The sequence below is a fragment of the Gymnogyps californianus genome, chromosome Z (assembly GCF_018139145.2).
Source record: "Gymnogyps californianus isolate 813 chromosome Z, ASM1813914v2, whole genome shotgun sequence".
Lineage (NCBI taxonomy): Eukaryota > Metazoa > Chordata > Aves > Accipitriformes > Cathartidae > Gymnogyps > Gymnogyps californianus.
This window is the reverse complement of record NC_059500.1, coordinates 10,784,871-10,801,257: the sequence shown is the minus strand read 5'-3', so window position 1 is coordinate 10,801,257 and position 16,387 is coordinate 10,784,871. Positions and strand designations below refer to the sequence as shown.

Genomic DNA, 16,387 nt, shown 5'->3' with positions numbered 1-16,387 from the left:
CCTCAGCTGCGGCGACAAGGCCTCTGCGGGCCAGGGAGCGTTTTTAAAAGCCACCAGCAAAGTCTGAGGACAAGGAGCGGCCGCCTCCGCCGCTCCCGCGCCCCACCTCAGCGGCCGCCGCGCCGCCCGGCTGCCGCCTCGCCTGCCTCTACAGCGGCCCCGGGCCCCACGCCTCGGTCCTGCCCGCCCGCTGCCGCCGACCCGAGGGGGACACCCTCAGAGTCACGCAGCCGGCAGCAGGGCGAGGCGCCGGACCAGGCCCTGCTCTACGCCCGGGGCAGGGGAGGCGCGGTAACGGATTTAACCGCCCGCCCCGCCGCCACCGCCAGCCCCGTGACTCCCCGCCCCGCCTCTCCGGGGCCAGCCGCGAGCGAGGGGCGGGCGGGGCCTGCGCCTGACAGAAAGGCGGGGGCGGGCGGCGGCAGGCAGGCAGCGGGCAGGCCGGCCGGCGGCTCGTCAGTGCGTGAGCGGCTGGCAGCGCGGAGGCCGCCGGGCCGGTGGAGGAGCAGTGAGGCGCCTCGAGAGCTCGCCCGCGGCAGCCGCCGCTCCGCACGCCGACAGGCCGCTGAGCGACCCTCCCTCGCTTCGCTCCCGCTCCGCCGCCGGCTCCTGCTCGGGCCGCCGCGCCCCGGGGATGGCGGTGCTGGCCCTGGCCCTGGAGGGACTCGCCATCTTCGGGCTCATCCTCTTCGTCGTGCTCTGGCTCATGCACTTCATGTCCATCATCTACACGTAAGCGCGGGCCGCGGGCGGGGGGGGGGGGGGGATGGCGCCGGCGTTGTTCCCTCACCCCCCTCCACCCCACCCACCCTCCCGCCCGCCATCGCGGCGAGAGCAGGAGCGGCCCCGCCGCTGAGGAGCGGGGCAGCGGGCCTTGTCCCCCGCCACCGCGCCGCCTTCCCCGCGGGCCAGCGGCACCTCTTCTCCCGTTCTCTCCCCCCGGGTGTCCGGCACGGAGGAGCCTCCCGCCTCCCTTCCCCTGGCGTGGGGCCGGAGGGGCACACCTGCGGGCCGGCGTGTTGGGAGCGCCCTCCGCATGTGTCCCGCGGCCGCCGGCGTGAGGCATCCCGGGGGTCGGCTCGGCTGTTGTGAGGGCGTAGCTGGTACCTTGCCATCGGTCTTCGGGTAAAACCCGTTCTCTGTAGGCTTCTGCCGCCTGCTTTTGCACCGTGATCTTTGCTCCTTTGCCGTTAGCACTGCTAGGGAAGGCTTGGGTTTTGTTGTTTGCTGGTACACTTGCAAAGTGAGGCTTTTTCGCTGATGGTGGGAGACCAACGTGCACAGCAGTTATAAAATGTGTGCTATTTGACTGTGCAACGAGTGTACAGCAGAACAACCGAAGTAGCGCAGTGCCCTGTGCTGACCAGACAGAATTTTAGCTATACACTTTTTTTTTTGAGAAATAATGGTAGTACCAGTGAAGAGAAGTGTATATAGTATGTCCAGAGCCTTCTTGGATAACTCCAAGGAAAAATGCTTTAAGAGTTTGTGAGGAGTGTCTGCATTTTGGTGGCTGACAAACAACACAGATTCCTGCCTGAGCTTGGCAGAGGAATTGTCTGTGGGTATGTGGGGAAAGGATTAAGAATGCACCTCTCTTTCTGTCGAAGACCATGTTTCTACTCTCTTAAATAAAAGGTCACTGTTGCATCACTACAGGGATTAGAAAATATCTGAATTTCTGTTTGCTTTGCTTGTGCTTATCTGCTCTGCTTTCTTGCTGTTCCACATTCATCTGATAGGTATCTGTGATAAACCCCAGTGCTTGTTGAAGGCAAAGCTCCTCTTGAATTCATGGATGCTAGAGATTTGCTTCTGCTGCCCTTGGTCATGGTTGCCTTGCTCTTTTTATGTGAAATCACTTATAAGCTCTAATAATTTTTCTGTACTGTAGTTTGGTTGCCTTTAGATCTTATATTTACTCGGATGATTACCTTCTTTCTTGAAAACTAGCTGTATGGGTTGTCTTGGGCACAAATGGCAGGATTTCAGTACTGGGGAGCTGCAAGGCCCTGGTGGGGGAAGAGACCATGGACTACCGTGGGCACACCTGATTCTGGACAGCTTTGAAGCTGATGAAGACAGCCCATTGGATGCTAAAACCTTAGCCTATCAGATGAGTGTGTGTGGTGCTGCTGCTCATAAATCTTTAAGAGTGAGGGGCAGGAGACCCAAATGGAGATATGGGGGAAGACATGCGAGAGAATAAACAGGAGGAAAAAAGAGGAGATACACTAAGAGACGTGGGAGAATAGAGGAGAACCAGAGGAAGGGGACACTATTGGGCAGTCCATGCCACAGGAGCTACACCCTCAAAGGGACTGCATCCTGTGGAGGCCGCACTCTGGAGCGGGGACACTCCTGAAAGGCCTGGAGGTAAGCCATGCCAGGGCAAGTACACGTACACCTGAAGGGACTGTGACCTGTGGGCAACCCATGCTGGGGTGGAGACACCCTGAGGGACTGCAGCCTGTGGGTGACCCACCCCTGAGGAGACTGCAGCCCATGGCAGACCCGTACTGGGGCAGAGACTCTGCCAAAGGGATTGTAACTTGTAGGTGAGTCACTCCAGAGCAGGTACACCTGCTGGAGCAGAGTGACAGTTAAGAAGCAACCTGCAGTGGAGGAAAAATGAGTAAGAAGCAAGGTGTGGCAGAAAAAAACATTACGCACTGACCCTCACCTCCTGTGTCACCTCGCTGAAGGGCTCGGGAGGGACTGAGTGTAAGGAGTAGTGAAAACAAGAGCAGTTCAGATAGAAAGGTGGGGAGGAACGGTCTCTGACTGAAGGTGAGCCTGGGGAAGGAGGACAGAAGGTGCTTACCTAAAAATTTGGTTGTCTTTTTTTTCCTCAATACCCAAATCAGTAATTAATTGTCTGTTAATTGGCAATAATTTAAAGTAAGTGGAATTTCCTGAGTTGAGACTGTTTTGCCAGTGACAGTAATTGGTGGGGAATGCAGGTAGCAGCTGGACCTGGTGTGGCCTGGGGCTGGAGTATTTGCAGTGGTGTGAAACTTGGAAGGAGTTGTCTTTTTTGTTATTAGGGAATTTGTGTTGCAAGTGTATGTAATGTGTACGGGGAGATAATGCAAACAATGTGTTAACAGGTAGAAAACCTGCCAGCTGGGAAGGGGATGGGTAAGAATTGGAGTGGTCATGTCCCAACCTGAGAGACCCCTGGAGAAAAGTGTGCTTCCAGTGGGGCTCTCGAGATACCATTTCAGCAGGTACAGAGCCAGGAGCTCACTGTCTTTGTCAGAGTAATGGGCTGGTGGTAACGGGTATTTAGTCTTCAGTGTGAAGAGGTGGCCCTTGGTTGGAGATGAGCAGCTGGTAGCACTGAAGTGACCAAACTGCAAGCTGTGCTGGGTTGGCAGGCTGTTGTGGAGGAGCTTCCCCAGTTACAGTGATTTGGTAGATCTGTACAAACAGGACTGCTGCTCCCTATAGTGTGACCATGCAGCTGCCCTTTGCTTGTAGTGAAATTAAAGAAATGCTGGACACCTACAACAGACCATGCCAGGGAGATGTCCTTGCAGTAGTGGTACTGGGAAACTGGAGCTGGTGGGATATAGCTGATGGTTGGAGAAGGCACTGCTCTGGTGAGTTTGGAGTCTGTGCCACTTGTAAGCACTGCCCTGCACAAGGGAGGAGGGCTGTGGGGTTGTCTGGTGGAATGATATGTGGAGGAATGGCCTGGTCCTGCAAGTGAGATACCCCTGTGAAGGGAATTACCAGGAGGTAATCACCTGTGTTTGCTTCAACTGCTGGAGCGCATTTAGAGGGAAGGGACCCCAGATAAATGGTGATTGTTAATGCCATGGCCTGAAAACTCTGGTGGCTGGACACTGTTATTAGTCCCCCTTATCTCATAGACTATTTCATCCTGGACAATGGGCACAGCACACTGCACCCTTTCCTAGACCACTGAGGTATGAAGGGGTCTTCACTTAGACAGAAACTCCTTTTGATGTCAGTAGGAGGATGTAGTATTAGAGTAGAATTATGTGATGCTTGTCATATACTGAAAGCTACTTATACTGTACCTGTTATAGGCAGTGAAGAAGAAAGATGAAAATAATTAGTCTTCCTGTTTTCTCTTTATGGATGGTATTGTTGGTTTGACATTTTTTAAAGTCACTGGGGTAGAGGCTGTTTGTCCTCGATTTACGCTCTGTCTAGCAATGCTGAACTGGTGTGTTGGAAGGGCTGATCTGTGCCACTTGAGTACTAAGATAATGTTGAAACATATCAGCAAAGCTGTTGTGGCCTAGGCAGTCATCCTCCTGTGGTTCCCCATTGGTATTTTAGATGTTTGATTTAGCAAAATAGTTAAAACATGTGAATTAAGTAGATAAATGGGATTATTCAAGGAAGTAAGCTTTTTTGTCTTGAAGTGCTGTCAGCAGTTGTCAAGGTTAAGGTCATGACAGCACTTCAGCTGTGTTGGTTTGTGCTGTAATTGCTTTAAAACATGTAGGGTTTGGATATCTAAGGTACTGTACAAGGTTTCAGTTGAGGATGAATGTCTGTTCTTCCATACCGCACTTGCAAAATCTGGTTCTTGCCACCTCTTTCCCCTACTGCCCTTCCCTACTTCGAATGGCTTTGGTTTATAAATAAGTACAGTAGCATGGATTGATTTCATACTCCTTTAAAATAAACAGGTGGGCTGAAGGAATGAAATGCAGATAGCCACACTGTTAAGTCAAAAGGCCAATCTTTATAAATTGTCTGATGTATGTTATTAGGAAATGGGTCTTGGTTTGGTGCTTTCTCAGTAATACTGAGTCAGGTGAAGTAAATGCAATAAAAGTGGACCAAATAGCATGTTTTTATAGCTAGTAATTAGATAAAGGGCAGTTTGCCTATATTACTCTGCATAGTAAGGCTGTGATATTTGGCCTGTTTGAGTTGCTATCCTTTATAAACAACTTGGGACATTGACTAAGACCCTTCCTTGCTTGCACATAGGCTCTTCAGCTGGAGTTGAGCCACCAGCTGATCCAGTAGGAAGAGTTCAGTGTTGGAGATTATCTGATATACGGACTCTGAAACCATCTGAAGTTATGTAGTTGTATGGACAACTAAAATGAACTTTCAAAACCGAAACCAAATGTATAGCTATATCTGAAATGGAAGACCGTGTGTATGATGTGCTAATAAAGAAAAAAGATTTATAGTGTTGGCTAAAATGTTGTTGAGGAAACCGAGCAGTAAATTTTGATATTTTAGCAGTCTACTAAAATAGTGTTTTAGTGATTCTTACTAACTTCCATTCTAAGGACATGCAAAGAGTGGAACAGAAGTCTTGTGAAATCAGGGAAAAGGTAAAAAAACCAAACAAACCCCAAAACAAAACTAAAGCTGTTTTCTTGGGGTTTATAGTGCACAAACACATCTTGTAATTCTGAATCACTGGCTAGCAAGATCTGTGGCAGTGGATTTGCTGTTTTAACTGTATTTCAAAATAGATCATTCTAGTTTAATAATGACAGGAGCTTTCTGAACATGATGTGCCTCTTTCTAAAATAAAGCTGGCAAGCGAAGCCTGCAGAACCTAGAAAATGCCTTATTTAAGCATAATCAATCTGATCTCAGTTTCCCTGCTATGTCTTCAGACTTTAGTCTAAAAACGAATGAGAGGTTTTATATTTTTTTCTCTGAATAACTCTCTCACTTTTTGTTGCTGATGATTATTTCAACTTGAACACCAAGTAGAGGTGTGTATTGTAAAGTTTTTCTGGGACTGAGGAGAGGCAATAGAATGGCTTTTAAGTTAAGGAAGTCAGATTCAATCTTTAGTGACTTGCACTCAGCATTGCCTCTGCCACAGAGTTCCTAGAAAATGTTTGGTAAATCTGTTAAGCTGTTTGTATCTTGCTGCTTTATTTGCCTGGTCCACAAAACTGAACTCATGGAATCATGTTCTGGTTTTGAGTCTCCATTGTTTTTGTAGTGGTTGTCAGTGGCAATTCTAATTACAGCACTTAATGTAAATCACTTTCTTTAAGGCATCCGCAGTCAGTTGATACTGAGGTTGTTCACTGTCTTGGTTCCTAGTTGTAAGTGGGAAGGGTAGTGTGTGTCATTTAATTGATAAATGTATTGCTAGTTTTAGCTTTTAAAAATTTAATTGTTTATGTTACAGTAGTCAATGAAGAAATAATCAATTCTGCATTCATGTGGCATTGGGATGTAACTGGGCCCATTGTGCCTTGTCTCCTGAGTGAAACCCAAGACTTTCAGAAACATATAAATGTAATACAACACGTGAATGTAGCTAAAAGTAATTAATAGCCATGCATATGCGTACAAGGAGGAAATTCAGTTTGCACAGATGCATAAAACTCAAGTTTCCTGAAGTACTTCTGCAATGTTGAAGAGCTTTCTAAACGTGGCTTCTAAACCTAAACAAAAAATCCCACATAGCCAATGTTTGATTTCTGTTTTTTTAATGTGAAGTCATTTTGATTGTTTGGTTAATAATCTATTACTATATAGTAGTTGTGACCTTTCATTCTTAAGAAAATAACAATTCTATTTCTCTCGGCCCTATTTGATTGTCTTGTCACCGTGTTTTTCTCTTTGTCCCTCCCTTGCTGCTCAGTCCATGATTTGTGTTCAGACTTACCCTGCTATGTTCGCTGACCTCTCTGTTTGTCTTCTGTCATCTCCTTTTGACGTTTTTGCTTGTTGATGGGGCCATCTCTTCCTTTGGGCTGTCTTATATTTTCCACTGTCAGTGTGTGGCAATAGATTGGCTAAAGTAGCTGTTAAGAGCAGTAGTAGTTATTCACCTTGCCATCATAGGGTTGTATTTTCTTTGGTTTGTGCAAGTGCTTCAGAGGCAGCCTTGTCACAGATAGGAGCCAGGAGGGGATGTAGTGTAGATCTAATTTAAAAGGCAATCTTTAGAGAACTCACTTGTTACTATCAAGTGTTACCAGGCGTAAGTGAACTAACATTTTGATAGACTTTGATGGAGATAATGCAAATACCCGTTTCTGAGATTAGAGGTACCCTTCCTTCTTGTTGATAATCAAACTCAAACAGAAAACTGAGAAGTGTGATTGTACTGGAGCTTCTCTAGGAAGTGGCTGGAAGACGTCTAGCACATGTGGAATGCCACGTCTGTTCTTGGGTTTGTCTTTGTTCCTTAGTTGAATCTTTATTGAACTTGAACCACTTATGCTGAAATTTTGGGTGCAGGTTGTCTACCTCAGCGTAAACAGTTTTTCCAGTTACGTAGCTGATGACAAGCTTGATGGAAAATGTTGGTAACTTTAACAATAGATTGTTGTCTGTGATCTTGTATATGTGGAACTGGGAATGGAGCAAGCTCATGATCTGTATTAGCAATCTCTTTCTGCAAAAATTCTTAGAGAGTTAAGAGCAAGCAAAAAAGGACTTGGATGTTTGACCACAAACTGGGACGTTGGAGAAGCGTGAAAAGTTGGAAAGTTATCTGAGGCTTCTGTTTGTTCTTGGGTAGCATTTTCATCTTCCTGCTCTTTCTCTCAGTAACCCTGTCTCCAATAACCTGTGCATTGAGGATGGACACTACTTTATGCAGAAACCTTAAGGTACTTGCTGTGAGTGTTACATCCATACAACTTGATTGGTTGCTTTTACTGAGCAAGTGAATGACAGCATTATAGCAGAGGCAATCTGAAGGATAGCAATGCAAAGATATGAAGTCAAGTACAGTTACTGAGGAAGAACACAGGAAAATGACAGGCTATGGGAACACACAAGTGGCAGAGACTTTTCTCTAGCAACTTAGAGGCAGAGGTGAGAGTCATTTTTTCAGCACTGTGAAGGAAATCGGAGTGCTTCAGGCTGGAAATGCCTGTTGAAGGTTCAGTTCCAACCCCCTGCTCAAAGCTGTACCAAATTTCAGCAGTTTGCTCTATGCACAGTGCACAGATAGGATAATGATAGCTTGTGATAGAAGATGGAAACCACTGAAGGGATGCGAAGTTTGAGATGTACAAAATCATCAGGGGTCAGTGCTGGGGCCAATAGCATTTGACATCTTCATTAATGACCTGGAAGATGGGACATATCAGCAAACTTGCTGATGATATAGAACTGGGAGGAGTGGCTGATATATCAGGTGGGTGTGCTGCCATTCAGAGGGACCAGGACAGACTGGAGAAATGGTCTGACAGGAACCTCATTGTCCTGGTTTCAGCTGGGATAGAGTTAATTTTCTTCCTAGTAGCTGGTACAGTGCTGTGTTTTGGATTTAGTGTGAGAATAATGTTGATAACACGCTGCTGTCTTAGTTGTTGCTAAGTAGTGCTTATCTTCAGCCAAGGACTTTTCAGTTTCCCATGCTCTGCTAGCAAGCAGGTGTACAAGAAGCTGGGAGGGAGCACAGCCAGGACAGCTGACCTGAACTAGCCAAAGGGGTATTCCATACCATGGAATGTCATGCCCAGTATGTAAACGGGGGAATTGGCCGGGAGGGGCGGATCGCTGCTCGTGCATCGGTCAGTGGGTGGTGAGCTTGTCTTTTCTTCGGTGTTATTTCTTTTTTTGTTATATTCTTTTCATTACAATTATTATGATAATATTATTATTTTTAGTTAGTAGTGTATTTTATTTTACTTTAGTTGTTAAACTGTTCTTATCTCAACCCATGAGTTTTACCTTTTTTTTCTCCTCCTCCCCACCCCACGGGGAGGGGGAAGCGGCTGCGTGGTGCTTAGTTGCTGGCTGGGGTTAAACCATGACACTCATGAAGCTCAACCAAGGAAAATGCCAAGTCCTGCTCCTGGCAGGAATAACTCCATGCATCATCACAGGCTGGGGGCTGACTGGCTAGAAAGCAGCTTGGCAGAAAAGGACCTGGGAGTGCTGGTGGATGCCAATTGGACTATGAACAGCAATGTGCCTGTGCTGGTAAAGGCGGCCAATAGTATGAGAAACACAGATATACTGGAGCAAGTCTGGCTTAGGGCTACAGAGATGATGGTGGGGCTGCAGCATCTGACATACAAGGAGGGGCTGAGAGCTGGGACTATTCAGCCTGGAGGAGGCTGAGGGGGATCCCATCAATGTGTGTACATACCTGATTTTTGGGGGGTAGAGGGGTGTGAGGAAGATGGGGCAAGACTCTTCTGTGGTGCCCAGTGACAGGATGAGAGGCAACAAGCACAAATTCAAATGAAAGACTCTAATTTTAAACAAAAGAAGACTTTCATGGTCAAATGCTGGAACAGGCTTTCCAGAGAGGTTGTGGAGGCTCCATCCTTGGAGACAGGAAGGGCTGACTGGATGCTCCTGAGCAACCTACTCTAGTTAACCTGACTTTGAGCCAGAGAGTTGGAGTAGCTGATATCCAGAGGTGCCTTCCAACCTCTCTTGTTCTGTGATTTTGTGAAAGGTGACACCCAGGCTGCTGCCTGGACTATTATGGAGCAATAGACTGAGAAGGTGGTTGTGTGGAGGGTATAAGTTGTGTATGTTGCTTATTTTAAACAAGCTGAAATTTACCTGACACTGTGTAGTCACAAGACTTAAATTTAGGTAATCCTTAGGGGAAGACAGATCTGGAGAAAGCAGGAGTTAATTTTTGAGTTGTTTATACTAAGATTGTGGTTGAATGAGTTTCTGTATTACAAGATTAATAATTAGGGAAAGCAAAACAGTGCAGAACCAGAAATCTGAGAGTGATAACAATTTGGGAGAAAACCCACATAATGTTGGAGGCAGTTAGGGAAGGCCAATTTTTTAATAGTGTGAGTCAGGAGGATAAGACACAGACTATGAACTTTGGGGTGACAATATGGTAGTAGTGGCTCCAAACATGAATGACTTAACAGAATGCAAGGAACCAAAGCCTAGATTAAAGACTGTCTAGTGTAGATTTAAAGGAGAGGAATTGTGGCAGACTGGATGGTATGCTTATGTTGAGAAGAGAGAAGATGGTGCAATAGATGTGACAAGTGGGCTTTAAAAACAAACCACATCTGTTTGAGTGGTTTGCGTGGAAGGGGAAGATAGACTGTAAGATTTAGAGTATGTTAGATGGAAATGAAATGGGTTGGGTTAGTGAAGCGTGTGGAGCTCTTGGAGCGCAAAAAAAGTATCCAGCCTTGTATGTCAGCTGGAATGGAAGAAGCTGAACAGTGGGATGAGGAAGAATATAATCTTTTTCTCAGCTTTTGTCAGGATATGAAGATTTCAAAGAGGTTTAAAGAAGCTGAGGCTTTATGTGAACCATGTTTCCATAAAGGCATAACTTTTGAGTAAGGTGGGTGAGTAGAGTGGTAGATGATAATTAGTGACTTTAAAAATTAATTTGTGAAATTTCTCTCAGAACTGTTCTGTGGCATGCTAACTATGTAACTAGTTTTACTGGTTTGCTAGAGCACCCTTCAGTATTTGTGTCCGTCACTCCCTGGGAATTACATAATGCCAAATAGCGGTGTCAGAGTTCACTGGGATTTTTACATTTTATTTTAAGCTAAATGAGGTTCTGTGGTTTTGACACACTTAATATTGGTTTTGCATTTTACTGAAGCCTATGGTTTAAAAGAAATGATTAATTACTTTATTTTGAGAAATGTTTTGCTATAGATCAAAAAAAGCTTTTCATTTTGCTAGTTGCAAGGTGAATAGTTTTGCATTTTCTTAAATGTGTTGCTTTTAATAATAGTTGATGAGGACCTAGGCTAGACTATAGCTTCTTATAATTAGCCTGGGTGAATTCATACATTGAGTCAAATTATTGAAGTTGTAGCATGCATAAAGAAAGTCTTATGCTGTCCTTTGGACAAGTAAGGTAAAAACATGTTTACAAGTGTAGACAAAGATAGAAAGCCAAAGTGAAGCATTGTACTAAGTGAAAGATTAGGACTATCTTGACAGTGCTACTTGTAACTTTTTGCTTTGGAATTGTTGCATTTCTTAAAGCAATTTTTGAACACTTGATAGGTGCTTCTAGTGGATCGATCTTTTTTTCATTAAAACAGCAGGATGACTAATAATGTATCTTGGCCAATTTGTGCTGGTAGTTGGTTTGATCTGTTTTAGACCACTTGAATTCTTGTCCCCCTCTTCAGAAACACCTCTTTAAACCAAAGACTGTTTTGGTTTCCCCCCATGCTCCCCCTTGGTAGGGTTCATCTCAGCTTTGTCAGCAGTACAGTCCATGAGGAGGAATCTGTAAATGAAGTTAAGCATTTATTTTTACATTGTTTGCAAGTGTCCTATTTTTATTAAGTGCTTCTCTTGAGGTCTTGGTTCAATATGCCTGTATAGTAATGACTTCCCAGGTGACTGCTGCTTTGGTTTGGTAATGGGTAGTGTGCTACACTTCATTATGAAGCAGAAAAAATATTTCTCTAGTCATGTGCACACTTTGTTAGACGTAGAATAGTCAAGCTGCTGAAAGTCAGATTTTGGTCAATGTACTGAGCTGTTATTGAGGAGATATCCGAAGCACTTTCTACTGACACGCTTTTTTAGTTTAAATCAACATGCATTTTTCTTGCAAGCCTTGCTAAGGTAAGATTCTGGGTTAAAAAGAGGTAGAAAACTTTCAGACTCATCTCCTTCATGAGAACATACATTTTGAGCTGTTGAATGTTCATAATAACAGGAGGAATTCTTCCTGCCTTCGTCCTCACAGATCTCTGTGATGGGCTAGGGGAGAGTAGGCAGGATTTGTAGGCCACAGGAGTCTGTGGGTTTTTTCGCTGCTTTTTCCTCTGCCTGCTAGACTGACTGCACAGTATGAGGTGGTACAGTGGGTGGTTGAAACACAGTTCCAAGGGTTGCACCTGTTAACCTTTTGAAATACTAATGAGATGTTTTAAGATACTCCACACTTCCTTTTAAGCATTTTTAAGAGAGATGATACATATGTTTCATAACAGCATTTCCAAGCAGATTGTTTTATGTAGATTGTGTAGTGGTGAGGGAGGTAAATGGTTTTTTTGAGGGTCTGTGAACCAAGAGTTGTGTGTTGCGGTCTTTTTTTTTTTAGAGAGAAGACAGGTGAAATGTACCAAGTTAGTTTTTCTGGTTTGTATCTGTTGGAAACATTAAAAAAAATTGCTCTTCTGAAATGCTGTTAAATATGGTGTTGAGTGTAGAAGTGTTACTTTAATTTATATTTTCTTTCAAATGTGTTTTTTATAATTGCTTTCTTTCAGTTTCTGATGTTCCTCATAGGAGACTTATTCAGGCTCTCCAAGGCATTTGCAGTGTGAGGGCAGTGACACTGTCTCACTGGCAACTCTGTAGTCCAGACAAGGTTTACGGCTTTTTTTACTACCCCAACTAGGGGTAATAGGGCTGCGACTGTGTGTTCAAACTTGTGTGAATTGGTGTTTGAGTAAGGTTTCTGCTTCAGTGGTATGCTGTTTTGTACTATGGAAACACTTGCAGCTGAGTTAATTAAATAAAAAATGGCCTGTTGTCCACTGAAAATTAAGAAAAAAATATTGGCATGGTATCTGCTTTATGATTCGTTAATGTAGTTTCTGTTTAGTCATTAACATAATTCTGTTACTGACAGTTAACTGTTTTGGAAGCTTTTAGGCAGAAGAAACTGGAAAATATTGATGGGTGGCAGGGATCTTTGGCACAAAGGGAACAGTAAGGAGCAACCTGGGGTCTGTAGGAAGCACATTATCTAATATTTAGCAAAGGTTGTCATTTAAACTTGTGGCTTATGAAATTAATAAGGCTGAGCTATTTTAATCCTATAGATTTGCAAAATAAAAGTCAGAAAAACAAATTGAATAGTCTAACAGTACAAATGTTGTAAAGCTTTGTGTTTTAAAAGAACCCTTACTTAACATGAGGGGTTGGTCCTGTACTAAAAGCTCTCTGCTGTGGTTGGTTTATCTGGCCCAGAGTTACTGCTGTCCACTGGAGATGCTTTCATAAATAAAACACAAATCATGCTGGATGCAGTTCTCTGAAGTTGCATAATACTTGTTGCAAGGAGTCTGTATCAAAAAGCATTTCTGTTTCTATGCCTCAGTGGCTCTTGATTTGATGCTCAAAGGGATAATCCAAATCCCCTCCTACCCCTACACCTTTCTAAACATTTCTGCTATTCTAATCCTGCCTTTAGTGAGCATGTGGCTATGTGGTGACTCAGATCAGCAAGCTAGCTTTTTTTGTGGGATAGTTCTCTGATCAGCAGACTGATCCAATTTATCTTGTGGTGCTGACTGCTTCATAGCCACCAGTAGGCTGAGGGTGTGGGAAAGCAGAAACGGAATGAATTGCTATTTTGATGGCAGCCTGCAGATAGACTAGAAGGAAAAACTGTGTGTTCATTTTAATGCTTGTATGATCCAGTAATGGCTGTGTTGTAGGCAACTTGCTGTGTTTGTTAAGCACATTTCATTTCAGCTTGCTGAATTGTAAACTATTTAGGATTCAGATAGTAAAAGGGTTCCAATTACTTCAGGTTTAACTACAATCTATTGTATGGGAGCCTGTTTATTTATCTTATCATGCAGATGTGGGGGCAGGGAGGGGAGAAGGAGAGAAATTCCTTGATTAAAAAAAGGGAGTGTTTGCTGCTTTTAAGTTGAGTTCTGTAGTGTTTGCTCTTTCTTCTTCCTGAAAGATAAGTTTTTTTTTCCTACTTAAAACTCCAAAACATGTTTGAAAGTTTAAACTCCACCCCTCCCCCCCCCCCCCAAAAGACTGTATCAAGTTATGGATTGTATCTACTGAACATGACTTTTGTGATAACATTTGGAAGATGCTTCTTAAAGAATTTCAGCTGTGTATGAAGATTTCAAATTCAAATTGTCAAATAGCACTAGATAGGATTTCTACTGTTCTGCATTGTATGATTTTGTTTATCTTTGTAACTAGTCACTGCTCGAACTACTACTTCCCAAAACTGGAAGAGCAAATTGAAGTTTGGGTTTTGAGAACATTTACCTTCTGAAAAATTACAGTGATCACAATCTACGTTCTTTCTTGCTCAATTCAGTCTCAAGACCTTTAATTTGACTTTTTTTCAGTGAAAAAGCTTTGACTCTTGCTATTTTGGAGCTTGTTTTAAGGTTGGTTTTTTAAATCATTCCCCTTCCTCTCCACTACTCATTGTGATTTCAGTGCATTACTTTCTAAGGTCCTTTTCTTTTTTGTCTGTGGAGTATGTGTAGTACAGGAGAAGATATGCACTGAAAGTGAATGAAATGTCTGGTCTGCCTTCTACCCTCAGCTGGCTTGTGATGAAGCACTAACCAATTGCAGCATGCTTTTTAACATAAACTTCTGGTATGCAAACAGTAGGATTACATTTTTTGTTTTCCCTTTTTTGCAGGCATGCAGAAACCTGTGACTGTTTCTCTGCTGGCAGACAGCCACAAGAAGTCTGTACTGCAAAGTGGGCACTTGAATCTTACCCACCATTTCCTTCATTCAGACTTGTCTACTTCCTTCTATCTCTGAGCATTTTATCAAGGCCAAGGGATGTGTTAATTGTTTTTAATTACAATTGCTGTCCTACTGAAAGCGACATTAGGGTTTCCTCTTAAGTCCTCTCCACTTGTCCCCAGTTGTGCATTTCTGCTCCTCCCTGTCGTTGGATCTGACGCTTGTGTAACTGTTAGGTCAGTGGGTGGGTGGATTGACTAGCCGTGTGTCCATATGGCCATTGAATTGGATGGGCAAGAGTGGAGGATGGGGGAAGACTGCCTACCTAAGAACACTCTGGTTGGCTGGTAGGATGGGTTGACCTGGGCCAGCAGCCAAGCAAAGGTGTCCTGAACTGGCACCAGCACATTTCTATGGGGCAATCTCTTCCTTTCTGCCAAGAGAGGCAGAAGGGTGGCATGCCTCAAGTATTACTTCAAGAGTCACTTGTGAATGCAGGCAGTGTTTTCTACTAGTAATTAATTCTAGTTAGCTGTTTCTGGCAGGCAAATAAGGGCAGGGAGCAAGCTATGAGGGAGTGAATGCTGTAAAGGAAAACTGTGATGCAGAGTTGGTTGTGGAAGAGTTTTCAAGGGCCCGACCCTAACACTTGTGTACGTTTCTAGAGGAGGATGGTGTGCCCCTGATGCTTCCTTTGTGGTGATGCTGGTCCTCCTCTGACTCCATGGTGAGTGGGCTTATGCTGCTTATCCATGGGCAGCTCAACTCTTCTGGAAGCCCACTGAAGCCTGAGGGGGAAGGAGACCCTAATCCTCCTCTTCTCCCATGATCTTGGCAGCGCATTCACAGCTGTCTTCTTGAACATGTTCTGGAGCTTCTTGTAGCCTTCCCTAAGGTGCCCTAACTCTGACTTGGCAGAAGACAACCTGGAGTGGGAGGAAAAAAGCCAGATTTAACTTTCTGTTGAGTGAGTTGAAGCAGGATTGTATGGGCATTGATACTGGCACAATGTCTTGTTTGGCTAGTGTGGATGGCAGTACAGAGAAGGAACACTGAGGGATCTTTGCTTCTGGTGAAGCTGCATGATCATCTTGCCCCATCCTTTCAAACTGTATACTTGCTAAGTTAAAACTGACAAAATACTAACATTATATATGGGGTAACAGTTATGTGGTGGTTTACATATCTTGACTAGGTCACTGTGGGATCAGATAAATGTAAGCACCACTGAGAAGCACAGCACATCCCAGAAAAAGAGGGGAAAGGAGGAAAGAGGGAGTGCCTCTGAGCAGTAGCCTGTAGTTAAACTGGTTCAGCTATGTTGGATAAGGAATTGGCTGGATGGTCGCACTCAAAAGAGTTGTGGTCAACAGCTTGATCTCCAAGTGGAAACCGGTGACGAATGGCATTCCTCAGGGGTTGGTATTGGGACCGACGCTGTTTAACATCTTTGTTGTCGACATGGACAGCGGGATGGAGTGCACCCTCAGCAAGTTTGCTGATGACACCAAGCTGTGTGAAGCGGTCAACACGCTGGAGGGGAGGGATGCTCTCTGTACAGCCCGGCTGGTCGTCTTCCCTGCCGGCTTGTCTTTTGGCACATGGGGACGGCCTGCTCCTGCGCCTTTAGGATTTCCTTCTTGAAGAATGTCCAGCGTTCCTGGGCTCCTTTGCCCTTCAGGACAAAGATACCTTACTATCTCTGCTGAGAGACCCAGCAGTCTGTCTACTGTAGCAAGCTTTTTGTTTTTGCTAGAATACTCTCCTGCCCTTAATGAGGTGGTGAGAGGAAGTGTAGTCTTGACCTTTAAAAAAAAAGTTTCATTGCTTAATTTGATACAGGTTAGCAAGAATTCATGATGTAGTATACTGGGCAGTGATAACTCAGTAGCCTGGTTTTTGTCTTTGGAAATACTTTTTTTCATCTGCTGAGAGAAGAAGAAACCTAGATTACAGTTGCTTCTGTGGGTTAATTAATATCATGTTAAGGAACTAAGTTTGAGAAAATTTTGCAGAT

At 44.4% G+C, this 16,387-nt stretch overlaps 1 protein-coding gene across 1 annotated transcript in view; it reads left to right on the top strand.

Moving 5' to 3' along the window:
* Window positions 1-540: 540 nt before the first annotated feature.
* The window catches only part of UGCG (UDP-glucose ceramide glucosyltransferase), a 29,072-nt gene continuing 13,225 nt past the window's right edge, over window positions 541-16,387 (top strand). The window contains exon 1 of the mRNA XM_050913027.1: window positions 541-732. Within this exon, the coding sequence (XP_050768984.1) occupies window positions 635-732 (98 nt within the window). The 5' untranslated portion in view covers window positions 541-634. The remainder of the gene's footprint in view (window positions 733-16,387) is intronic.